This window comes from Gopherus flavomarginatus, chromosome 5, assembly GCF_025201925.1.
Source record: "Gopherus flavomarginatus isolate rGopFla2 chromosome 5, rGopFla2.mat.asm, whole genome shotgun sequence".
Classification (NCBI taxonomy): domain Eukaryota; kingdom Metazoa; phylum Chordata; order Testudines; family Testudinidae; genus Gopherus; species Gopherus flavomarginatus.
Genome location: NC_066621.1, coordinates 21,631,137 through 21,651,790, shown reverse-complemented (window position 1 = coordinate 21,651,790; position 20,654 = coordinate 21,631,137). Strand labels below are relative to the sequence as shown.

Below are 20,654 nucleotides of genomic sequence, written 5' to 3'. Positions count from 1 at the left end.
CAAATTTATTAGATTTCACTCGTCGATTTAACAGATAATTTAGGATCAGCTGGAAAAAATTATTCTTTGGATTTCTGTCAAAACATGCCAGTGTATGAGGATCACTTCTTCCCTTCTATTAGCTGCCTCTGTTGATGGCAGGGCAGAAGCCAGTTATTTAATTCATCTGGGAGCCTGATCCTTTCCTTCCCAACAGCAGTGTCTTTCTGGATGTTTTTTCTCGATGGGTGAGCATGAGATGGGCTGTGATTATTTTCCCAGGGCAGTTCAAAGGAAACCGAGTGAGGTTCCCTGATCTTGGAAGCCAGGTGGGACAAGTGCACCGCCCAGGTCCAAGGCTGGAGGCATCTCTGATGCTATGTGAAATGAGGACGATGTCACAGAGCTGGTGTGGCTGAGATTAGAGATAGGAGGTAACAAAGAAGGGAGCCTAATTCCCCTCTTTCTCATCCCAGTGTAAATCGAGTGCATCTCCACTGGGCCTGATTGCTCCCTCACTAACCCCAATGTCAGTCAATTGTTACTCTACTGATGCCAATGGAGTTACACCAGCGTAAAACTAGTGCAAATGACAGGAGATTCAGGCCTATGAGCGCTTAACCCTTCCTGTGCCAGAGTCCAGATGTGCAGCAGCAAGTACCTTTTGGATTAAAAATGTAGGAGAAGGAGGGAATAGAAGATCTCCCAAGCAGAGTCACAGTCCTTGTGAAGTATCAAGACTGAAGTATTAGGAACAGATGGGCTCTCCCACTCCTGGACCCCAGGCTCCTTCCTAACCAGCCCTTTCACTGAGGGTTACTTCTGGAAGGCACCAACGCTCTTCAGGCTGAATGGCTCAGAAAGACTGCCAGTGGCTTCGAGGGGCTGATCAACAGGCCATTGAAGTCAACACAGAGACCAGGGTGAGCTTCCGATTAGGCTCTAGAAGCCTTCCCTTCCCCGCAGCCCCAGATCACTGATTCAAGTCCAGCCCAAAGTGGCAGCGATCAGAAGCTGCTGCCAGGCGATGGCTGTTTGACAGCCAAGAAGAAATGAGTTGACAATATGCTGGTGTCCCAGAGACTATCGCTGTCGTTAGCCCTACCCGCGTCCCAGGGGAGCAATAACTGAAATCCCCAGGATTCTCTCCAGGGTAGAAACCTCATGCTGCCCTTGTCCATCTCTGTGGCTGAGTCCTCAGAGCTGCCCACCTGGCATCTTTCACTGGCACTGAATCACTAAAGTGACCGAGGAGCTTTCAGCCTTTTTGTCGCTGTCTGACTCGAACTCGCGTGTCCTGCTCTAGACGTCTCTGAACAGCTCGTCTCCAGGTTCTTCTCTTTTCTTTACTTCCATGTACTATTTTCACAAGCAACATGAGGGAAAGAGCGGGGTAGCAAGAGAAAGCCACAGGCAGCTTCCCTTGAGATGGAGATTAGATGCCAGCCTAGCCTCTTGGTATTTAACCTTCTGCTCGGCACTCTGCATTATCTCTGCATTAGCCTGACAGCAACAAAGGCTGATGGGAATGATCCTGGCTAAATGGCTAGAGCACCCAAGCAGCAAGCAGCAATTTCCTCCCCCAGCCTGGGGATTGTGAGACACCCTAGAGCCCCTTCTGGAGAAAGTAGACCTGTCTAATGCAGCTAAATTGTAGCTCAGGGGCACTTTGCTTGGTGCAGTGGCTGGGATATTGCTCTACGCAGAGTTTGTGGGTTGGGTTTTTTATTAGTATCTCCACCTGTAGAGCTTGGCAACTGACTCAGCATCTGCTTACAAGGTTCCCCCGAGCATTTAACCTCTCTCCCCTGTGGTAAGTTGACAGCATCAGTGCCCGCAGGCTCATAGACCCATTAGCTCATCTATCTAGTACAACTTCCCTGGCACTGGTGCAAGATTGGTCCTAGTTTATGCTCTGCCCCCCACCCCCTTCTGTGGAGAGAGCTTGATCCTTAGCTGGGCATAGCTTCAGCACAGCAGGCACTGTTTTCTAGTCTTGTATTAAAGACAGGTCACTTGGAGTAGGGAGAGGGGAGGTATTGGGACACTTCCAAGAACCACCTGCAAAATAAGCCCTGCCCACTTTAAGATGCCAAGGGGCCGCTCACAGTAACATATGCAGATGTTCTAAATATCATCCCATGTGTTCTGTTGGGCCCCTTTAGTGGGATTTAGAAGCCCTCCTGAGCTCTGCTAGGCTTCTTGGGTTTGGTGCAGTCCTGAGTATCGCGAGAATTGAAGGGTGAAAATCTCTCCCCAGGGGCCACTCACTTGTGGCACCAGAATGAGTGGTCATTCACATGTAATATGTCCACTTTCTAATATGCTCTGTCCCGTTCCTGGCCTCAGGCAGCAGGGAAGTGATTTAACAATGTTGACATCTCAATGGTCATTTTTGGGAATCTGAGTCAGCATCCCAGTGAGGTGAACATGGCAGGTCACGACACTCAGAGGCAATGTTCAGGCTCTCCGTGGACAAAGAGCATGCCTGGCACTGGGAGAGCCAGTGGCAATTGGACACTTAGCTCCTACAGGCCCATGTAAGACGCTCCAGCCTTAAACCTTGAAATCACAATGAAATATTTGGGGGTCTGGAATTCTCCTGTGACTTGATCTCCCTTTGCTCACGCTGGAGCCTTCTAAATAGCAGGCTCAGAAAGGAGCCCTTTAAAAAAAAAACAAAAAAACACTTTGACTTGCTACTAGACAAAGGTTGGAGCCAAGGTAAAGATTACGGACCAGATCCTCAGCTGGTCTAAAACTGGAGCTGTTCCACTGACTGCAGTAGAACGTCATCAATTCACATCGGCTGGAGATCCAACCCTTCTGTGTTTAGAGGATAGTTATACACTCCAGACCTGATTCTGCTCTCCCCTATGTTGGGTTTAAAACCAATGTAGCACCAATGTCTTAAGCAGAGTCACTCCAGATTTACATTGGTGCAAGAGAGAGCAAAATCACATTTGTTCTTTCTTTTGTTTGGTCTTTTGGGCTTAATTTGGATCTAAATTACACTGGTGTAAATCTGGAGTTAGTCCTTTTTAAGTCAATAATTGTGGGCTGGATCCTATTAATTGCCTATTGACTTCAACAGAGCTACATCAGTTTTCACCAGCTGACAAATTACACTGGTGGTAGGGTAAGATCAAAATGAGGTCCTTTGTCTGCCACTTTCTCCATCTCTCTCTCTCATTCATTCCATCTTCTTCTCCTTCTGTGTGCTGTGGGACAGTGTCTTTCCCTTCAGTGGTTCTCTGCACTGAACACAGTGTGATATGTTGTCATTCATTTCTAACTGCTCTCTTTTCCTTGGGGAGCCCAGGATGGGTTTCCGGGATACAGATCCTCTCAGCCTCCCACAGCCCTCAAGTCTTGGCATTTAGGACCAGCCTCTCCACTGGTGTGAACTAAGGTAGCTGGAAGCTGATTCTGATTCACTCCAGTTGAGGATCTGGCCTGTAATTTTTAACAGTCTTGTGGTGTCATGGTCTGATGCAACAAGGAAGGTCAAAAGAAGGTCTGACACACAAACTGGTCCAGTCCTCTTGACCAGAAGAGACTGAGCACTTAATTTGGCCCAATTCTGCTCATGTTGCAGCCAGCAGCGGGGAGTTTTGCTATCAACTCCAGTGTTAGCAGAATCAGGCTTGTGTTCAATGCTATAGGATGCTGCATGTCACTTCAGTGCAGATCAGGTCCCTGCAAAGCGGAAAGCCTGTATGTGCTGTTAATAGAGGAACCAGAGAAGATTCAGCAAGCTTCCTCAGCTGGGGCTTTTCTGCTCTGAGGCTTTTCAGGTGCTTTTAAAAACACATGCTCTGGATAATGGACTCATGATGAACTCATCCTGTCAGGAAGGAGGTCTGAGCATGGCTGATTGGGGAATAAAACCCATGTCTTCCGCAGAGTGTTTTCTTTCCAGCTAATTATTTTGGGCCTATTTGCAGTTGCTTGGAGTCTAGATGAATGAGAAGCCTGGATTGCTGTCGCTATTAGTAGAGGAGCTTTGCTAAGCATTTGAAACCAGCAACTGAAGAGTTAAAGGTCTATCTAAGGAGCACAGGAAAGCCAGATTCGTCCTGTGGTTCTATGGGTTTGGGTTGCCTACACTGCCTCAAGACTCCAGAATCATCCCAGAGCTGGAATTGCTCTGGAATAATTGTACTTTGCAGCTGTTCCCTACGAGCAAAAAATTAACACCCCGCCCCCAGTGGCAGCTCAGCTCTGGCAGCTGTTTATACAGGCTCCATCCCTTACCCACCTCTCCCCACCTCACCCTACCTCCCTGTTCAGAATGGGGGTGAGACATGAATGGACAGCAGCATCCTGCCTGGACATAAGGGCCTGGGAGCTGCTTAGCTGGTGTAAATTGCTATTAGAGCTACACCAATTTGCAGCATCTGAAAATCTGGGCCCTCTTGCTGCAATGGGGTCTGACAAATTTCTGGAGATTCTTACACTAGAGTTACAAACCTTTCCCTCCCCCCCAAGCAAAATTAATTTCTCTATTCAAATAGAAACCCAGACAGATCCTTAACTCTGGAGCTGTGAATAGCAACACTATCAGTTCCAGCAAGAGATGTTGCATGCAGAGCAATTGAAGGCTTTTAATTGGTGCTGTTACACCAGCCTTTCATGTGAATTCACAATGGACACTTAAACAAATCTGTTACTAGAGGGAGTTCCATTTCAGAATCTACATCACCTCATTCCAGCAGCTGCTGCAGCTTGACACGCCCTGCGGTCACACCGGATTGTAGCTCCTGTAAATGGATCTGGCCTGGCAGCCCTGGAGCTCGGAGTCCACGGGATGGGTACAACATGGGCACAGCAAGCTTCCCAGCACACGATCCTCAGAGCTCATCTGGGGCCAATTCTAGCCCTGGGAATGGAGTGGGATTTAAGGCTTTAGCTGGAGCCCTGCAGATTTCCATCAGCAGAAGAGCTGGCCCTTCCCTTCTATAACGATTCAGCACTGCCCTTTTAAACTGAGGCTCCCAGTTCGGATGTGTACCTCTGCCTGCGGGGCAGCTTTCTGTGTGTGCAATCTAGTGGATAATGCATTGGCCTAGGACTCAAGAGACCTGCATTCTATCTCTGAGCTGCAGGGGTACCTTGAGCAAGCTGCTGCCTCGCTCTGTGCCTCAGTTTCCCCATCTCTAAAATATGCATGATGATACTGATCTTCCTTGGTAGAGTGTTCTGCTAGCTACTGATGTGCTATTTACGAACTAGGTGTTGTTATTACTAGTAGGAACACAACACTGATCTCACCTAGACTGCCAAACAGCCCTCAGATGATTTATATACCTGAGTCTCTTTGGGCTTGGGGTCAAATGCATCCCTGGGGTGCTCCCAGAGGCTTCAATGGAGATTTGGTTCCAGGGTTGGATTTGAATGAGAGCATAGTGGTAGAGGTCAAAACCACTGTGGGGCTGGAATTTCAAACATCCTCTGATCCCATTCAGAAACCTGGATGAAGTGGCCAGATTTTCAGCTGAGTTCAGGACCCAGCACCTCCCATTGTTCTCAATAGTGCGCAGGAGGGGGTGTGTGAGGAGCAACCATTGTTCTCAATGGGAGCTGCTGCAACTTGAGCTCTTGAAATTCTGCCCCGGGAGGCCTTGAGCCAGAGGGGACTCGGACTTGAATGGAGCGGCTGCCATTCATACAAACTGAGGAGCAGGCTGGTTACCCTAGGAAAAGATGAGCCCAGGGTCTCCCAGCTTTAACTCAAGGTCACCGTGTGCCCGGGGAAGACGTCGTTATCACACCACACCGTTGCCCTTTGCGACTTAGAGGAGAGTCTAATGATCGAATAGTGGTATTGTGAATTTTAATTTCTCATGTGGAGCTGTGAGCTCAGGTGAAGAGCAAATGGACTGAGAGAGATGCAAAGGCACAAACATACTCAGGTCACCTCAACCGCAGAGGCCTAGCTATACGATCAGGGACTTCTTTTTTTTATTGGTAGTACCGGTGGAAGGTGCTGGGCTGACATTTTGAAAGCCCTGGAGGCCAAAGTCCTATAAGATACATCACCACCCCTAGCAGCTGTGAAAGCTTCCCTTGGCCTGTTCAGTCCATCACCTTTTCTCAACAGGAGGGTCAGGCCATGGTGGCTTTGTGACGTCCTTGTCTGTTCCCTGGGAAATGGTCTAAGAGCCACCCGAGATCCCCGATCTAAGATGAAGAGGGGAGCTAGAAGTGAAACGCTCTGTAGTTGTATCATCTTCCTGGTCCTTGCAGTCTTGAACTTCGACACCAGGGTTTGTTATGAAGAGTAGAGCAGGGCCGAGACCTCTGACCCCAGCAGAGGTGACCACTTTAAGAACATCCCCACCGGGTCCTGGAGGGCAGTGGTTACCATAACAATGCTGGGCTCTGGTGACAGGTACCCTGTGCTAGTCTCCTAGGTGTCACTGGAGGGGCGGCATCCTCTCCTTACCTGTGACCTCTAGCAGGGCAAGCTTCTGGGCTCTGCTTTGAGAGGGAACTGAAGGAGATAAGAGCAGGACTTGGGTCAGAGGGAGTGTATGAAATACAAATGACACCAGGAATATCCTGTGGTTGAACCCTTCCCCTCAGATTTGGACACAGTGTGTATCTTTCCTCCTACCCCCTTGTAGTGATTGATAAGAAGGGGAAGGAAGTCTATTCTGAAGTGCTTTCATACCTTTCCCTGTCTGCTCCGGGTTGTTCCCCTAATCACTGAGTTCATTTCTTCTTGCAGGTAGTTGCCTTTGCCTCGCTCTTCTTCATCCTGGTCTCCATCACGACATTCTGCCTGGAGACACATGAGGCCTTTAATAGAAATGTCAACGTGACTGAGACAATGGTGGTTGGCAACACCACAAGGGTCCTGCTGACGAATAAGGTGGAGACGGAGCCTGTCCTCACCTACATCGAGGGGGTGTGCGTCCTGTGGTTTACGCTGGAGTTCCTGGTGCGCATCATTTGCTGCCCAGATAAGCTGCTCTTCATCAAGAAACTGCTCAACATCATTGACTTTGTGGCTATCTTGCCCTTCTACCTGGAGGTAGGCCTCAGTGGCTTGTCCTCCAAGGCTGCCCGGGATGTTCTGGGCTTCCTGAGAGTGGTCCGTTTCGTCCGGATTCTCCGGATCTTCAAGCTGACGCGCCACTTTGTGGGGCTCCGGGTGCTAGGGCACACACTCCGGGCCAGCACCAATGAGTTTTTGCTCCTCATCATCTTCCTGGCCTTGGGGGTCTTGATCTTTGCTACAATGATCTACTATGCCGAGCGGATTGGGGCCAAGACATCCGACCTGAGCGGCACCGATCAAACTCACTTTAAGAACATCCCCATCGGGTTCTGGTGGGCAGTGGTCACCATGACAACGCTGGGCTATGGTGACATGTACCCCAAGACCTGGTCGGGCATGCTGGTGGGGGCTCTGTGTGCCCTGGCCGGGGTGCTGACCATCGCCATGCCAGTGCCTGTCATCGTCAACAACTTTGGAATGTACTACTCACTAGCTATGGCAAAGCAGAAGCTCCCAAAGAAGAAGAAAAAGCATATACCCCGTCCAGCCCCACTGGACTCCCCCACGTACTGCAAGTCCGAGGACAACTCGCCTCGCAACAGCACTCAGAGTGACACCTGCCCCCTGGCAGCGGAGGAAGTGGTGGTGGAGCGAAAGCGATCAGGTGAGATGCAAAAGCCCACAGTCAATAAGAACTGGTGGGGGAAGAAAAAGTGCCAGGTATGTAAGTCCCGCCTAATGGAGACTCCAGGGAAGAGTCCACGCCCACTGGGGTGTTTGGCTGACTGCTTTGGTTCAGTGGGTACACTCCAGCTTCATGGTGGAGCAAGAGCAGAATCTGGCCTGATGCCATCACCTCAAGGGGAGGCTGTCCCAAGAAGGACCAGTGGCACTCAGGTACTGATTTTTTGAGAGGGATTCCAGGCCTTTGACAGAGGCAGCTGGCTCAGGTGATCGCAACATGATGGAAGCAGAATCCTTGGAAAGCAATTAGGAATGGTGTCGCATAGATCTGATTCTGCTCTCACTCTGGCGTAGATTAGGAGTAAGTCAGTGGGGCCTAATTCCTCTCTCACTGCCCCTGGCGTAAACTAGGAGTAACTCCACTGATGGACTGCCTGATTTAAAAGCCCTCATGAGATCAGAAGCAACCCCAGTGTGTTAACCATTTTGCCTAACCCGAGAGTGAAGGTAGTAGCGATGAGTTTTGTTCAGTGTTGCTTCCTGTCTGTGGCTGGCATTTCTGTCTCGGTGGCTAGCATGTGCCAAGCTTCCCATTGCTAATGGCTAGCTAAGAAAATTGCGCTAATCCATCGGCAAATCCTCTAAGTACCTCTGTGCTAGCAGCTAGCCCGAGAGTGCCAGTTACTAGCCAAGCACTATGCCTCAGTGTGTTTTGGGCTAGCCTGACCTGTGCATTGCCCTGACACCTTCCTAGCTGGCCTGGCCTGTGTGGTAGCTAGCAGCTAGCCCAGCTATGCAGCGCTCCTATGCCCTGGTAGCTGGCCACACCCATGTCATGACCTTGTTCCCTGGTAGCTAGCCCAGCTTGTCCTGTGCCATGTGATTTGCCTGAGCTGCTCCAATGACCTCTTTGGTCTGGATCAGGTCAGGAAATGGAATTTCTATTCCCTGGGAAATTCCGACATTTCAAAATTTTGTTTAATTTCAAATTTTACAGCAAAAAGCAAAACATTTTGAAATGTTCTCGTGGATGAAAATTCTGGGGCCATCGAATTGGTTAGTTTCAATACAGTAACAATGTTTCCTTTCGGTAACGTTACAATGTGACCATACCCAATTGCACAAATGCAGCTTGATGTTAAAATTGGCATTTTAATATACACGTCGAACCAAAATGAATCAAAACGATAAAGGCAAAACAAAATGGTTTTACTTTATTGCAAGAAACCTCAAAATGATTCATTTTGACATTTGCCTCTAAAATGTTGTTGCAATGGATGCTGATCCTGGCAAACATTTCGATTTTGACCAAACCGCATTTTCCGATGGAAAACGGTTGTGTCGAAAATTTTACCGCTAGCCCCACTGGCATCTGGCAGATCCTCTGTGCTGTTTTGTCCAATCTTATTTGCACTGCACTGAGCTGCCAGCACCAAGCATCCACATGTCTTTGGGGTGCAAAGGTTAGCAGCCAGCCCCCAATGGAATGGATTACAGGGTAATAGATTGGAATCACTCCTGGGATGTCTTCAGAGCATAGCCTGTCATTGGAGCACAGGAGCTGCTGCATGCTCCTGATTTCTGCTGTATCTCCTGGTGCCAACACCTGGCAGCAGTTAAGCTCTGTGTGGCTGCTGCCTGGGGTTTGCCTCTCTCTGGGATTTCTTGCTACAGGCTCCTGGCTGGCAGAGGAAAGCACTCTGAGGCCTCCGTTGGGAGCCTTGCCCCTGATGTTTGTCTCCAGTTTTGAATTGCAAACAAAAGATGCATTTAAATTGCATGGGAAGGCTTGGCTTAGAGCCAAGGAATCCAGAGTGAAAGCTGAAAAGCCATCCTTAGCTTGGCCTGTTGCAGGCCTGGAGCCATCTAGGTCACTGGCTCAGATCTATTGAGCTCAGTTCTGGCTATGAGAGGCTGTAGATCAAAGCAACAAATACTTACAATAGCAAGTTGATGGTGACCAACAGCTGTGGCTGAAAGTGAGTTGGCTGGGTCTTAATCTAGTTCCCGGTGAAGAGGGGTCTTCATCACAAAGCTGCTGTCTACATTGCAAAGTGAAGGGGTGATGGTAGCGTGGGTGTCAATAGTTGTGTAGACGTGGTGGCGTGGTCTTGGCTACTGGCTAGTAACCAGAGTATATACCCTAGTGGACTTGTACTCTGGTTGCTAGCCCATGCCATCGTGTCTGCATAGCTATTGTTACCTATGCAAGCTAGATTGAAGCTAACATGGGTATGCCTACCAATGCTACAATCACACTTTCGCTTGCAGTGTGGACATACCCTAAGACACTAGCATAACTGGCACCAGCAGGCCACCTTGTTGGCATTCTCAGCAGAGAAAATAAGGACTGAATGGGCTGTGGAGACTGAACTGCCCTCTGGCCCCAGGAGCTGCTGATATTTGAGACGTTTGTGAGGGAAGTTGGCCCTGCTACTTCCCTTGATCGTACTTGCCCTACAGAGGAATCTCCACCCTGCAGGGCTGTTAATGTGGTGTCTTCACCAGCACTAAATTCACACCATGTACAGGGCTAGATCCTCAGCTGGAGCGAATTGCTGTAGCTCCACTGAAGGGCTTCACTGACTTACACCAACCGAAGATCTGGCCCTGCTCATGTTCCCTCCTGGGTGAATAGTGGGGTCTGCTAGAGGCCTGTGTTTTATACTCATCAGCACAGGACCTGAGCACCTCTATTAAAGTTGCAGGAATTTCCTTTCTAACCCCTTGTTTGTCCACACTCATGGAACATTTCCCTTCTAAACGGACCCAGCTCTCAGCCAAAATCCACTGGGTGCAGCTTGGGACAGTTGTAAAGGAGCTCGAGGATAGTTTTCCCAATCCTGCAGGTGGCTATTTGTTGTAATTCAGAGCCGCCTCTGGACTGATCTGAGGGTTGAGCCCAGAGAGCCAGGTACTGAGCTGGTGTAAACTGACGCAACTCCATTGGCATTACTAGACCAGATCTTCAACTGAGGTAAACTGACATAGGTCCTATGAAATCAGTAGAGATTCTCCGGTGTACCCCTGCTGGAAGGTGGCCTCCATCTCTACCTAATGGTGGATTTTTACTTTTTGGAAGGTTTGAACAGAACCCTCAAGTTATTTCTGATTTCTGGGAGAGCGGCATTAAATTCTCTGGGGGATGAGCCAGCAAACCCCATTGCTGCCTCAGTTCCACTCACATCAACTTGGGCCACATAAGGGGAAAGCTTGCCCTACCATAGCTAGTGGGCAGTCAGCCACACAACCTCCCTATTGCCAGTAGCAGAAGCAAGCAGACAAGTATCTTGGCTTGTCAATTTCTCTGGAAAATTGATATTTTTCATCCTTTTTGCCCCCTCCCATCCTGGCCCTGAAGACTCCAAGCAGAACGGCGATGCCAACACAGTGCTGTCAGACGAGGAGCAGCCCCTCTCGTCCTTGCACGAGGAGAAGCGGCCGATGAGGCGCTCCAGCACCAGGGACAAAACCAAGAAAGCAGCCACCTGCTTTCTGCTGAACGCCAGCGATTTCTCCTGCACGGCTGACGGCGGCATCCGGAAAGGTACAGGCGAGACCCAGAGGCATCTGGTGGACAGAGTGGCAGCGCGGGTCGGGGAGATGGAGGACAGAGGGACGAGTATGGACACGTAAAGCTGATTTCCCACTGGGGGTGGGGGAAGGTGGGGGGAGGACATTTCCCAGTCACTTCCCCATTAGCTCCCCCAATAGCAACCCCCTTCAAAAGCAAAATGCTTTGTTTCTCAGAAGAAACACCCCCACCATTGCATGAGAATGGCTGTTTAGAAGTGAATGCTGGAGCAGAGGTTGTCCATAAAATGCCACCTTGCCCTGAGCTTTGGCTTCCTCAGGCTCATCCCTTCACTGCGCGCCACAGGCATGTGCTGATCTTACAAAGGGCTTGCCCAGTGCACTGTGTGATCCATTTCCATTGTCCTGTGTGACCTTTTTCCTCTTTCACATCTGTCCCCGGGAGACCACTAGGATTATTTCCTTCCCACCTACTCCATCTCCCTCTACCTTTGTCTTTCTGTGCTAATTGGAATCCCCTTTGGCCTTCTCTTACCCATAATCCTCACCTGTATTCTTGGGGTCCTTCTTCCCCATCCACATCTAGCTGCTTCACTAGCCACAGCATTACCTAGAACCACTGGTTCTTCCCTGCACCTTGTCTGATCATTTACATCTGTGCAAAGTGCGTGTAATAAGCTACCAATTCAGCATGAGAGTGCTTTACGCTCACTTTGCCCAGAGAATCAGGTCTGCTTTATCTACCTGCCTCCCATCCAGCTAGATTATCTGCCTGTGAAGCTACCTTGCCACCAGTATCTTCTCTTCTCTTTACAGCTGCTGACTTTTGTGCCAGCTTCCTTACCCTCCAGCTCTGCCCATATCTTGTTTGTCCACTTCCTGACAGGGCATTCTGATGCCACTCAGCTAGCTAGATCCTCAGCTGATGTAAACTGGAGAAACTCCACTGAAGTCCATGGAGTTCCAGCTATAGCTGGTCAAAATGTTTTCTAGCACAAAAGTGATGCTAGGGCGGGGTTTGGTCAAAATGTTCAGGTTTTGCAATTGAAAAAACAGAAATCAAAATTAGAACATTTTTTGGTGAAAATATTTGGTTTTCTATAAGCATTTTGAGTTTATGGATTTCAAACCTCGTACCTCAGTACCAAAAACTGTTTCCTAAAACTGAAATGTTGGGCAATTTCAATTTTTCAATGAGAAAACAAAAAATGTTCATGAGAAATTTTGAAACTTTTTTTTTTTAAATTTCCAGCAAAAAACAATTGGCCTTTTCCAACTAGCTCCAGTTACCCTAATTTACACCAGCCAAGGATCCAGCCAATGAAGTTACTGAGAGATCTGACTGAATAGCCCAAAGGGATTGACCCAGGTGGGTTCGTGCAGGTCTGATGGTTTCGCATTGGGTCCTCGCTCCTCTAGTCCATCAGATGATCACTTTGTATGTTGTTGTTTCATAAACAAATTCTGCAAAGAGCTTAACTGAAAACTTGGAAAAATAAATCAGATCAGGATTTTTCTCTTTCCTATTTAATGAGCCGCATAAAGCAATCTGCTGGCTCCGTCTCTCTTGCTGCATTTAGAGCTCAGAAGCTCTGAGCAGTGGCTTTGTTCTTTAAATCTGCCACTGAGGCATCATGGCCTATTCCCCCCCTTTCTCTCTCTCTGATGGTGTAACATAAGCCAATGCTTAGGTGCTCTGCTAGTAGGCAGGGTCAGTGTGTATTACACAACCCTCTCTGTGCCCAGTCTACAGAGATGTCTCTCACGGTCCCAGGGATGGACCCAGGCAGTTTAGCTCAGACTGTGGGGGATTTCCGTTCATTCTTTGGTGTGAGCCAAGAACACTGGCTGCCACGCTATTGTCTCTTGTGGCATTAGAGACTGGATGAGCCAGCACTGAGCAGTGCCCAGGATTGGGGAGCCGTGAGCCACTTCACCAGTGCCAGTCTCTCTTGCAGTCTGAATGGCTAATCCAGTGGCAAGAGTCTAGTTCCAGTGTTCTCTTACAGCAAGAATAACATAATCAGCTTCAGTTCCCTTTGTACTATTTGCCAACCAGGAACAGGTGGGTCAAGGCCCCCCCAAAGCTAATGGGGGAGTAGTTGCTATGCTCATGCTACAAGGGAGTGTGTGGGACAACGAAGGGGAAAACAGGAACGGGAGTGAGGTCAAAGGTTGAAAGTCAAGGAACCAGATGGGGACACCCTCGGAGAGCACCCACTGCTCCTCAAAGGCACGAGGTCGTCAGTGGACACTGCCCAAAGGAACTCTGCCCCCAGGTGTGATTGAACAAGGCAATGGAAATAGCTCCCAGAGTTGCAGAGCACACCACACCCCACCTCCCAGCTTCCTTCTGCTGCAGTGATGGAGGCCATCTTGGCCAGCACCAGGAGGAGGTTGATAAGGAGGTCCCAGTCCCATGACTTTGTGCATAGGTCAGGGAATGCAGGGAAAAGTGCAGCCAGAATCTGAATACAAGGTTCTGGAGGAGCCAGAAGAGGGGCTGCCACTTGACACACCTTACTCCAGTTTCCCTTGTCGTGGCAGTGGCTGATCCAACTCTGAGGCGCTTTGGAGCAGCACTGCCTTTCCTGTGGTCAGTGTGGATCCAGTGCTGTGTCGCTGTGCCAGATCCAGTCTCTGGCAATGCAGAGAGCCCTGAGTAGCTTCGTCAATTCCATCCTCACTTTGCCATCAAAGCTTCTGGCTAATCCAACACTACGCAGGACTGTGCACCGCTGCCAGCCCATTGTTGTGATGTAGAAGCAACATTGCTAGACCAAAACACTCTAGCTCCTCCAGCAGAGACAAGAGCTGGAGCCTTCTGTGTGACTCTGCCATGGAAGGACCCTCTGTTATTCTCCACTAATGTGGAGATTAGGAACCAGATCCAAAGGCCACTGAAGTCCACTGATTTCATTAGGATTTAGATCAGGTTTTGGGTCAGCTAGGAAATTGGAGCTGCATATTTTGATTTAGTTGGTGTTGGTCCTACTTTGATCGGGGGTTGGACTAGATGACCTCCTGAGGTCCCTTCCAACCCTGATATTCTACGATTCACAGAGCAGCTGGAATTTATAACATATGAAGCTTCGTGCTTTATCAGGTGAAGGAGGGAATTAGAAACTCAGAGATATTAAGATTTTCAGATTTTTGAGAGAGTTGGAAGAAAAATGTCAATTACTTTTCATGGGAAACATTGAAACACTTTTTATTATATACATTTTCCTGCCTTTCTTTTTAATGAAAAAGCAAAACTGAAAAGGACTTTTTTCCTTCAGTATTCAAAACTAGTTTTTGGTTTTTAAAAAATTGACTTTTGTAAGTCAAAAATAACCAACAATGTTTACTATACCAAATAAAAATATTTTTTGACTAAAAGAATAAAATGGGGGGGTTTAAAAAAATTCACCCTCTCCCACCAAAAAAATGGTTTTGAGGGTTTTTTTGACCTAAATGAAAAATTTCTGCAAACTTTTTATTTTGGACCTGAAGCCATAATTTTTCAATCACAAATATTTTGATTAAAAAAAAATGTTAACCAGCTCTGATTTGTAAACTTTCAGACCAGATGGGGAAACAGGTTGGGGAAAATGAGGAAGAATTAACACTGGGCTTTTCCCTTTCCAGGAAAACCTCTTTAGACAGAGCCTCTGCTGGCGTAAACTGGAAGTAAACTTGCTGAAGATCTGACCTGTTCTCTTTTAAACTGCACAAGTCAATTGTAGAGGGTTGAGTGGGATCTGAACAGGAAGTTTCATTGCATGTTACAATGGGCTCTTGAGCTGTCTTTTATAAAGTCATGATTGCTGATTGATTATATGGTTCCTTTTGCAAGCACAAGGGGCTTTACAAAGGTATGAATTCTATGCATACAGGGGTAACTTGCCGTCACCCTCAGCTGAAATGCACCACCTCTGGAGTGGGATGTGGCATTAGAATAGCTTGGGTAACACTCCAAGGGTGCTCTAAAACAGAAAGTGGGAGAGATTACCGTAACCAGCTGGAGCAACTGGGAAATGTAAGTGGACAGGATGCAATTACTCACATTAGGTGGGACACTGGCACTGGCTTCCCTTCTCTGGTGAAAACCTCCATGGGATCTTTCATGATGACATGTGGTCAGGACATCTCACCCAACAGAGCAAAGTATCCTCTAACACCATGCTGGGGCACTGGTTCACTAACAATTCCAAGCAAAGCGCAGCCACCCTACTGGATCACCAATACTATTTCCTATAGCATCTGCCTGTGTTGCCAGAGATTTCTCATCCAAGGACTGACCCAGCTTGGCCCTGCTTAGCTCTGAGAATCAATGTAACCATTGGTTCGTGGTGCATGAAATTAAATGGACCAGCACATTCCTTTAATGTCCCTCCAAAATATCTAGACCTCCTGGCTGAGGTGCGGTCAGAACTTGGTATCAGATGATTTGGGTTGAGAACTGGGGAAGATGCTCATTTGGAGATGTGACTTCTAGTTACTGTGTGATGTGATGAATGATAGGTCTCTCAGGGGTGAGATGGCCGTTTCTCAACATGCTTCATGAAACACATTTAGCCTGGAGACTAGTGATTGTTTCTATTAACTGCGACCTTTGTTTCACGCATTGTTATTTAAAGAGGTTTCTTTGGACCAGAGGAGAGAGAGAGAGGATTAGATATGCTTAGGAGGATCCTTTGTATCCAAATATTAGAACCTTCTAGCTCGATTGTCTCAGTCCTAGACGAAGTTAATGGGAGCTGTGACTGCTCATGCCCTAATTAATCTCCTATTGTGGCTTTTTGTGCTGGTACTGGACACCCTGGCAATGCTCCAAACTCAGAGTACCTTGGTTCTGAGCCCAGCTCACTGAGAGACTTCTGTCAAATTTGGGGACAGGTACTTATGTTATTGCAAGCTCTGGAAGCCAGGACATTGGCATTTGGTTGGAAGAATAATGCAGATATCAGCCATCGACAGGATTTTGGTCCTGGTTCCAGCAGAAATGTTGCAAACTGAGCATGGTTTATTTCAGGAAGATGGAGAATATAATTCTCCTTCCCATAATATCCTTCTTCTTCGGTCCTGAGAAGAGCAAGCCCATCCTAACACAGATGAAGCATTTCCCCCTCTTTTCCCTTCAGAGGGCATGACCCCAATCCCTCATCCATACAGATGATGTGTTTGAAACCATCTCAGCAGCAGAAGTGGGGGAATCATTTGTTGCTATCCTGAAACATGGCTGTGTGTATCCGTACTGGCATGTTTCTGTGCGCATGTTTCACTTTGCGTATACCCTGCATGTCGGTGCACATCCTGGCCTTTTGCTGAGCTACACACAGGGCTCTAGAAGGTACACGCCGGTGGCAGGTCCAGAACTCATCTCGCCAGCACCAGGCAGGGTGGTTCAGGGCAGCCCTTGGGAAAGATGTGGAAAGTCTCTTGGATTCTAAGGCCTAAAGGGACCGTTGTGATCATCTCGTCTGACCCTCTCTAGAGTACAGGCCAGAGAACTTCCCCACAATAATTCCCAGAGCTGATCTTTTAGAAAATCATCCAATCTTGGTTTAAAAATTGCCAGTGATGCAGAATCCACCACGACCCTTGGTAATGGTTAATTACTCTCACTATTTCAAAATCTATGCCTTATTTCCAGTCTGAATTTGTCCAGCGTCCGCTTCCAGCCGTCGGATCATGTTAAACCTTTCTCTGCTAGCTTGAAGAGTCCATTATTAAATATTTGGTCCCTATGTAGGTGCTTGTAGACTGCAACCACCTCTTAAGCTTTCCTTTGTTAAACTACATAGATTGAGCTGCTTGAGTCTCTCACTAGAAGGCAGGTTTTCTAATCCTTTCATCATTCTCATTGCTCTTCTCTGAACCCTCTCCAGTTTATCAACATCCTTCTTGAATTGTGAGTACCAGAAATGGACACAATATCCTATCAGCTGTCTCACCAGTACTAAATACAGAGGGAAAATAACCTCTCTGCTCCTACTTGAGAGTCCCATGTTTATGCATCCCAGGCTGGCATTAGTTATTTTGTTCACAGCATCACACTGGAAGCTCATGTTTGGCTGATTATCCATCAGGCCCCCAAATCTTTTTCAGAGTCTCTGCTCCCCATCCTGCACCTATGGCTTATATTCTGTGTTTCTAGATGAGTGCATTTACATCTAGCCATGTTAAAATGCATATTGTTTGCTTGTTCTCCATTTACTAAGTGATCCGTACTGCACTTTGTCGTAATCTAGCCTCAGCAGGAGAAAAAAAACTTTTGTAGTGATAATCAAGATGGCCCATTTTAGACAGTTGACAAGAAGGTGTGAGGATACTTAACATGGGGAAATAGATGACCCTAGCTGGGTCATTACACATGTTGAATCTATTTCCCCATGTTAAGTATTGTCACACCTTCTTGTCAACTGTCTAAAATGGACCATCTTGATTATCACTATGAAAGTTTTTTTTTCTCCTGCTGATAATAGCTCATTTTAATTAATTAGCCTCTTACAGTTGGTATGGCTACTTCCACTTTTTCATATGCTCTGTATGTGTGTGTATATAGATAGATAGATAGACAGATAGATAGATATCTTCTTACTATATGTTCCATTCTATGCGTCCGATGAAGTGGGCTGTAGCCCACAAAAGCTGATACTCAAATAAATGTGTTAGTCTCTAAGGTGCCACAAGTCCTCCTGTTCTTTTTAAGGGTGTTTTAATACTGGCCGCATGAGACCTCCAGCATGTGTCTCGCAAATTGAAGTCCTCCATGGTCACAATTGTTTGTTTTTGTTTGTTTTTTACCCCTACACATTATAGATAGTTATGTAAGGATCCCATCATCCTGCTCCCTAGTGTGATTTGGTGGTCTGTAGCCCCCCATCTAGTACTTTATATGTTAGAACATTGATTCATAAGCATCTTAGTACTTCTTCAAGAGGAGCAGCGCGCATCCCCACCACTCAACCAGATTATGGGTAAAATTTATCACTGGTGCTGGCCCTTGTTATTAGGGTAAATTTTGCCCCATATGCCTGGAGGGCTTCAGGGCCTGGCAATGCCATGAGATGCGCAGACCACATCCCCTTGAGGCTGTAGTTGGGCAGCAGGCATGGCAGCCAGACCCCTAACCCAGCACCTGTGTGCTACTTTGCAGTCTGTCCGGCCATCTAACTCCCACTGCCTCAGGCTGTGTCTATACTACACAGTTAACCTGGTTAGCCTAACCTGGCATCTCAGCTCCTAAGTCCTGCCCTCAGTACTGTGTCCTTACTGTTTCTGCATTCACTCGTATCTGTCTGGGCATATCCCATGGTTCTTTGGGATGAAATGCTCTAGGATTCTTTCCCAGTCAATTGCGAGAGAATTTCTGTCATTCGGGGGAATTGTGGGTAGGCATTGGAGGACTATTAGAACTCAAGTGATTTGCTTGTGTCTTCACTGAAAGTAGGCAGGTTTCCACTTTGCCAGCAGATCGAGGGATGTGATCATTCCCCTCTATTCAGCATTGGTGAGGCATCATCGGAAGTACTGTGCCCAGTTTTGGGCCCCACAGTACAAGAAGAATGTGGAAAAATTGGAAAGAGTCCAGTGGAGGGCAACAAAAATAATTAGGGGGCCAGAGCACATGACTTACAAGGAGAGGCTGAGGGAACTGGGATTATTTAGTCTGCAGAAGAGAAGAATGAGGTGGGATTTGATAGCTGCTTTCAACTACCTGAAGAGGGGTTCCAAAAAGGATGGATCTAGACTGTTCTCAGTGGTGGCAGATGACAGAACAAGGAGCAATGGTCTCAAGTTGCAGTGGGAGAGGTTTAGGTTGAATATTAGGAAAAGCTTTTCCACTAGGAGGGTGGTGAAGCACTGGAATGGGTTACATAGGAAGGTGGTGGAATCTCCTTCCTTAGAGATTTTTAAGGTCAGGATTGACAAAGCCCTGGCTCAGATGATTTAGTTGGGGTTGGTTCTGCTTTGAGCAGGGGGTAGGACCAGATGACCTCTTGAGGTCCTTTCCAATACCGCTATTCTATGATTCTGCTCTAGTTAAAGCATAGCCTGGGTTCTAACCCACACTCCCAGCTGAGTAACTTCCCATGGGCTCAAATGCCTCCAAACCCTGGTTAGAGGTTGTTCTGTGTGGAAGGTAGGGAGGGTAAGAGCCTGGGTAACAGTGCAGTCCCATTGTCCTGCATCAGCCTAGGGCACCAAGCAGCTGAGGGTTTTGCTATCTATGTAACTACAAGATTATGTGCATATGTGATGCAGAAGTGATACCTACATAAGTCTGTGTTGATCTGAGTGCTAGGTATGTAGGAGAGAATGTGTATATAATTCATTTAGTAGTGTGTGTGCCTGAGTTAATGGACTGGGTCATGGATGTGCAAACATCCATGTGTTTTTCATGCTAAATGAGTGCACAGTATGTATGCATGAGTTATTTGTGATGTGCCGGTGTTACCAGAAGTATAGGAGTACGTGAGATAATGCAGCTCCCCACCCATGTGCATTGTTGGGTCCATGTGCTTGTCTGTGCGACGATGCATTTCTGTTCTCCATTCAGTGCACGTATGTGATCATGCAGGCGCATCACTGAGTGCTGAGTATTTGCATGTGGCTAAGGTGGAATCTCTGATGCCCTTTTCCATGGGAAGAGACCATCGAGGTGCCCACTGCCATCAGCCACTCTGTTTATAAAATGCCTCCATGCAGCTCCTTGGCAACAAACCCATTTTTAAACCAATTAGGCTGACCTCAGTTAGCATCTATATGTGTTGCTGGGAAACCAGCCTCCCTAACTAACAGCACTGATGGCAATTAGCATAGCAAAACTCTCCGATGCTTTGCAACTTTCCTTTGATGATTAGCGTGCTTGGTGTGCTGGGGCCTGGAGCTGGCCCTGCTCACATAAGCCAAGTATCATTCAAACCAGCTGCACATTTTTAACAGGGGGGTGGGGAGGGGAACTGACCACTGTAACAGTTTACTATGGGATGGGATGGATTCTCCCATCCTTGGGCCCTGTCACAGGGTGGCTGGCCCCTTAAGGGCCTCAGCGCCCCACCTGTGGTGAGATCAGCACATCTCCCCAGGTGGGACAAATGATTCCGGTCACATGGCAGGAAGGTCATGTGACTGACTGACCAGGCTCAGGAATATAAGGGAGAGTGGAAGAGCAGGTTGGAGGCATCTGAGCCAGCCACAGGTCAGCTGGAAGCTACAGGTGAGTGCTGTAAGGATTGGGGCTGTTTGGATTATAACAGGGAAGTTGGGCTGGGGGAACCTGACTCAGGGAGAGAACTGGTGTCTGAAGGGGCTAGCTGGTGTGAAGTGCTGCATTGTTCTGGAGAGATGGCTATGGGCTCCCTGGGTTAGGGGGAAGGGTTGGGGCCTGAAGGACCAATGTGTGTATGGACTACATTAATTGTTACCTCCCCACCCTCTTCCGGATGGAGAATGTTTTAAA

The 20,654-nt window shown here is 47.7% G+C and overlaps 1 protein-coding gene across 4 annotated transcripts in view; it reads left to right on the top strand.

Annotated features, from left to right (window-relative positions):
- KCNC4 (potassium voltage-gated channel subfamily C member 4) overlaps nt 1-20,654 on the top strand; it is a 65,870-nt gene that overhangs the window by 6,453 nt on the left and 38,763 nt on the right. For 2 of the 4 annotated variants that reach the window (XM_050956185.1, XM_050956184.1), the window contains exons 2-4: nt 6,713-7,649; nt 11,031-11,216; nt 12,456-12,572. In XM_050956185.1, coding sequence (XP_050812142.1) covers nt 6,713-7,649; nt 11,031-11,216; nt 12,456-12,553 — 1,221 coding nt within the window. In that variant the 3' untranslated portion in view covers nt 12,554-12,572. The remainder of the gene's footprint in view (nt 1-6,712; nt 7,650-11,030; nt 11,217-12,455; nt 12,573-20,654) is intronic. The other 2 variants (XM_050956182.1, XM_050956186.1) reach the window with 1 other exon arrangement.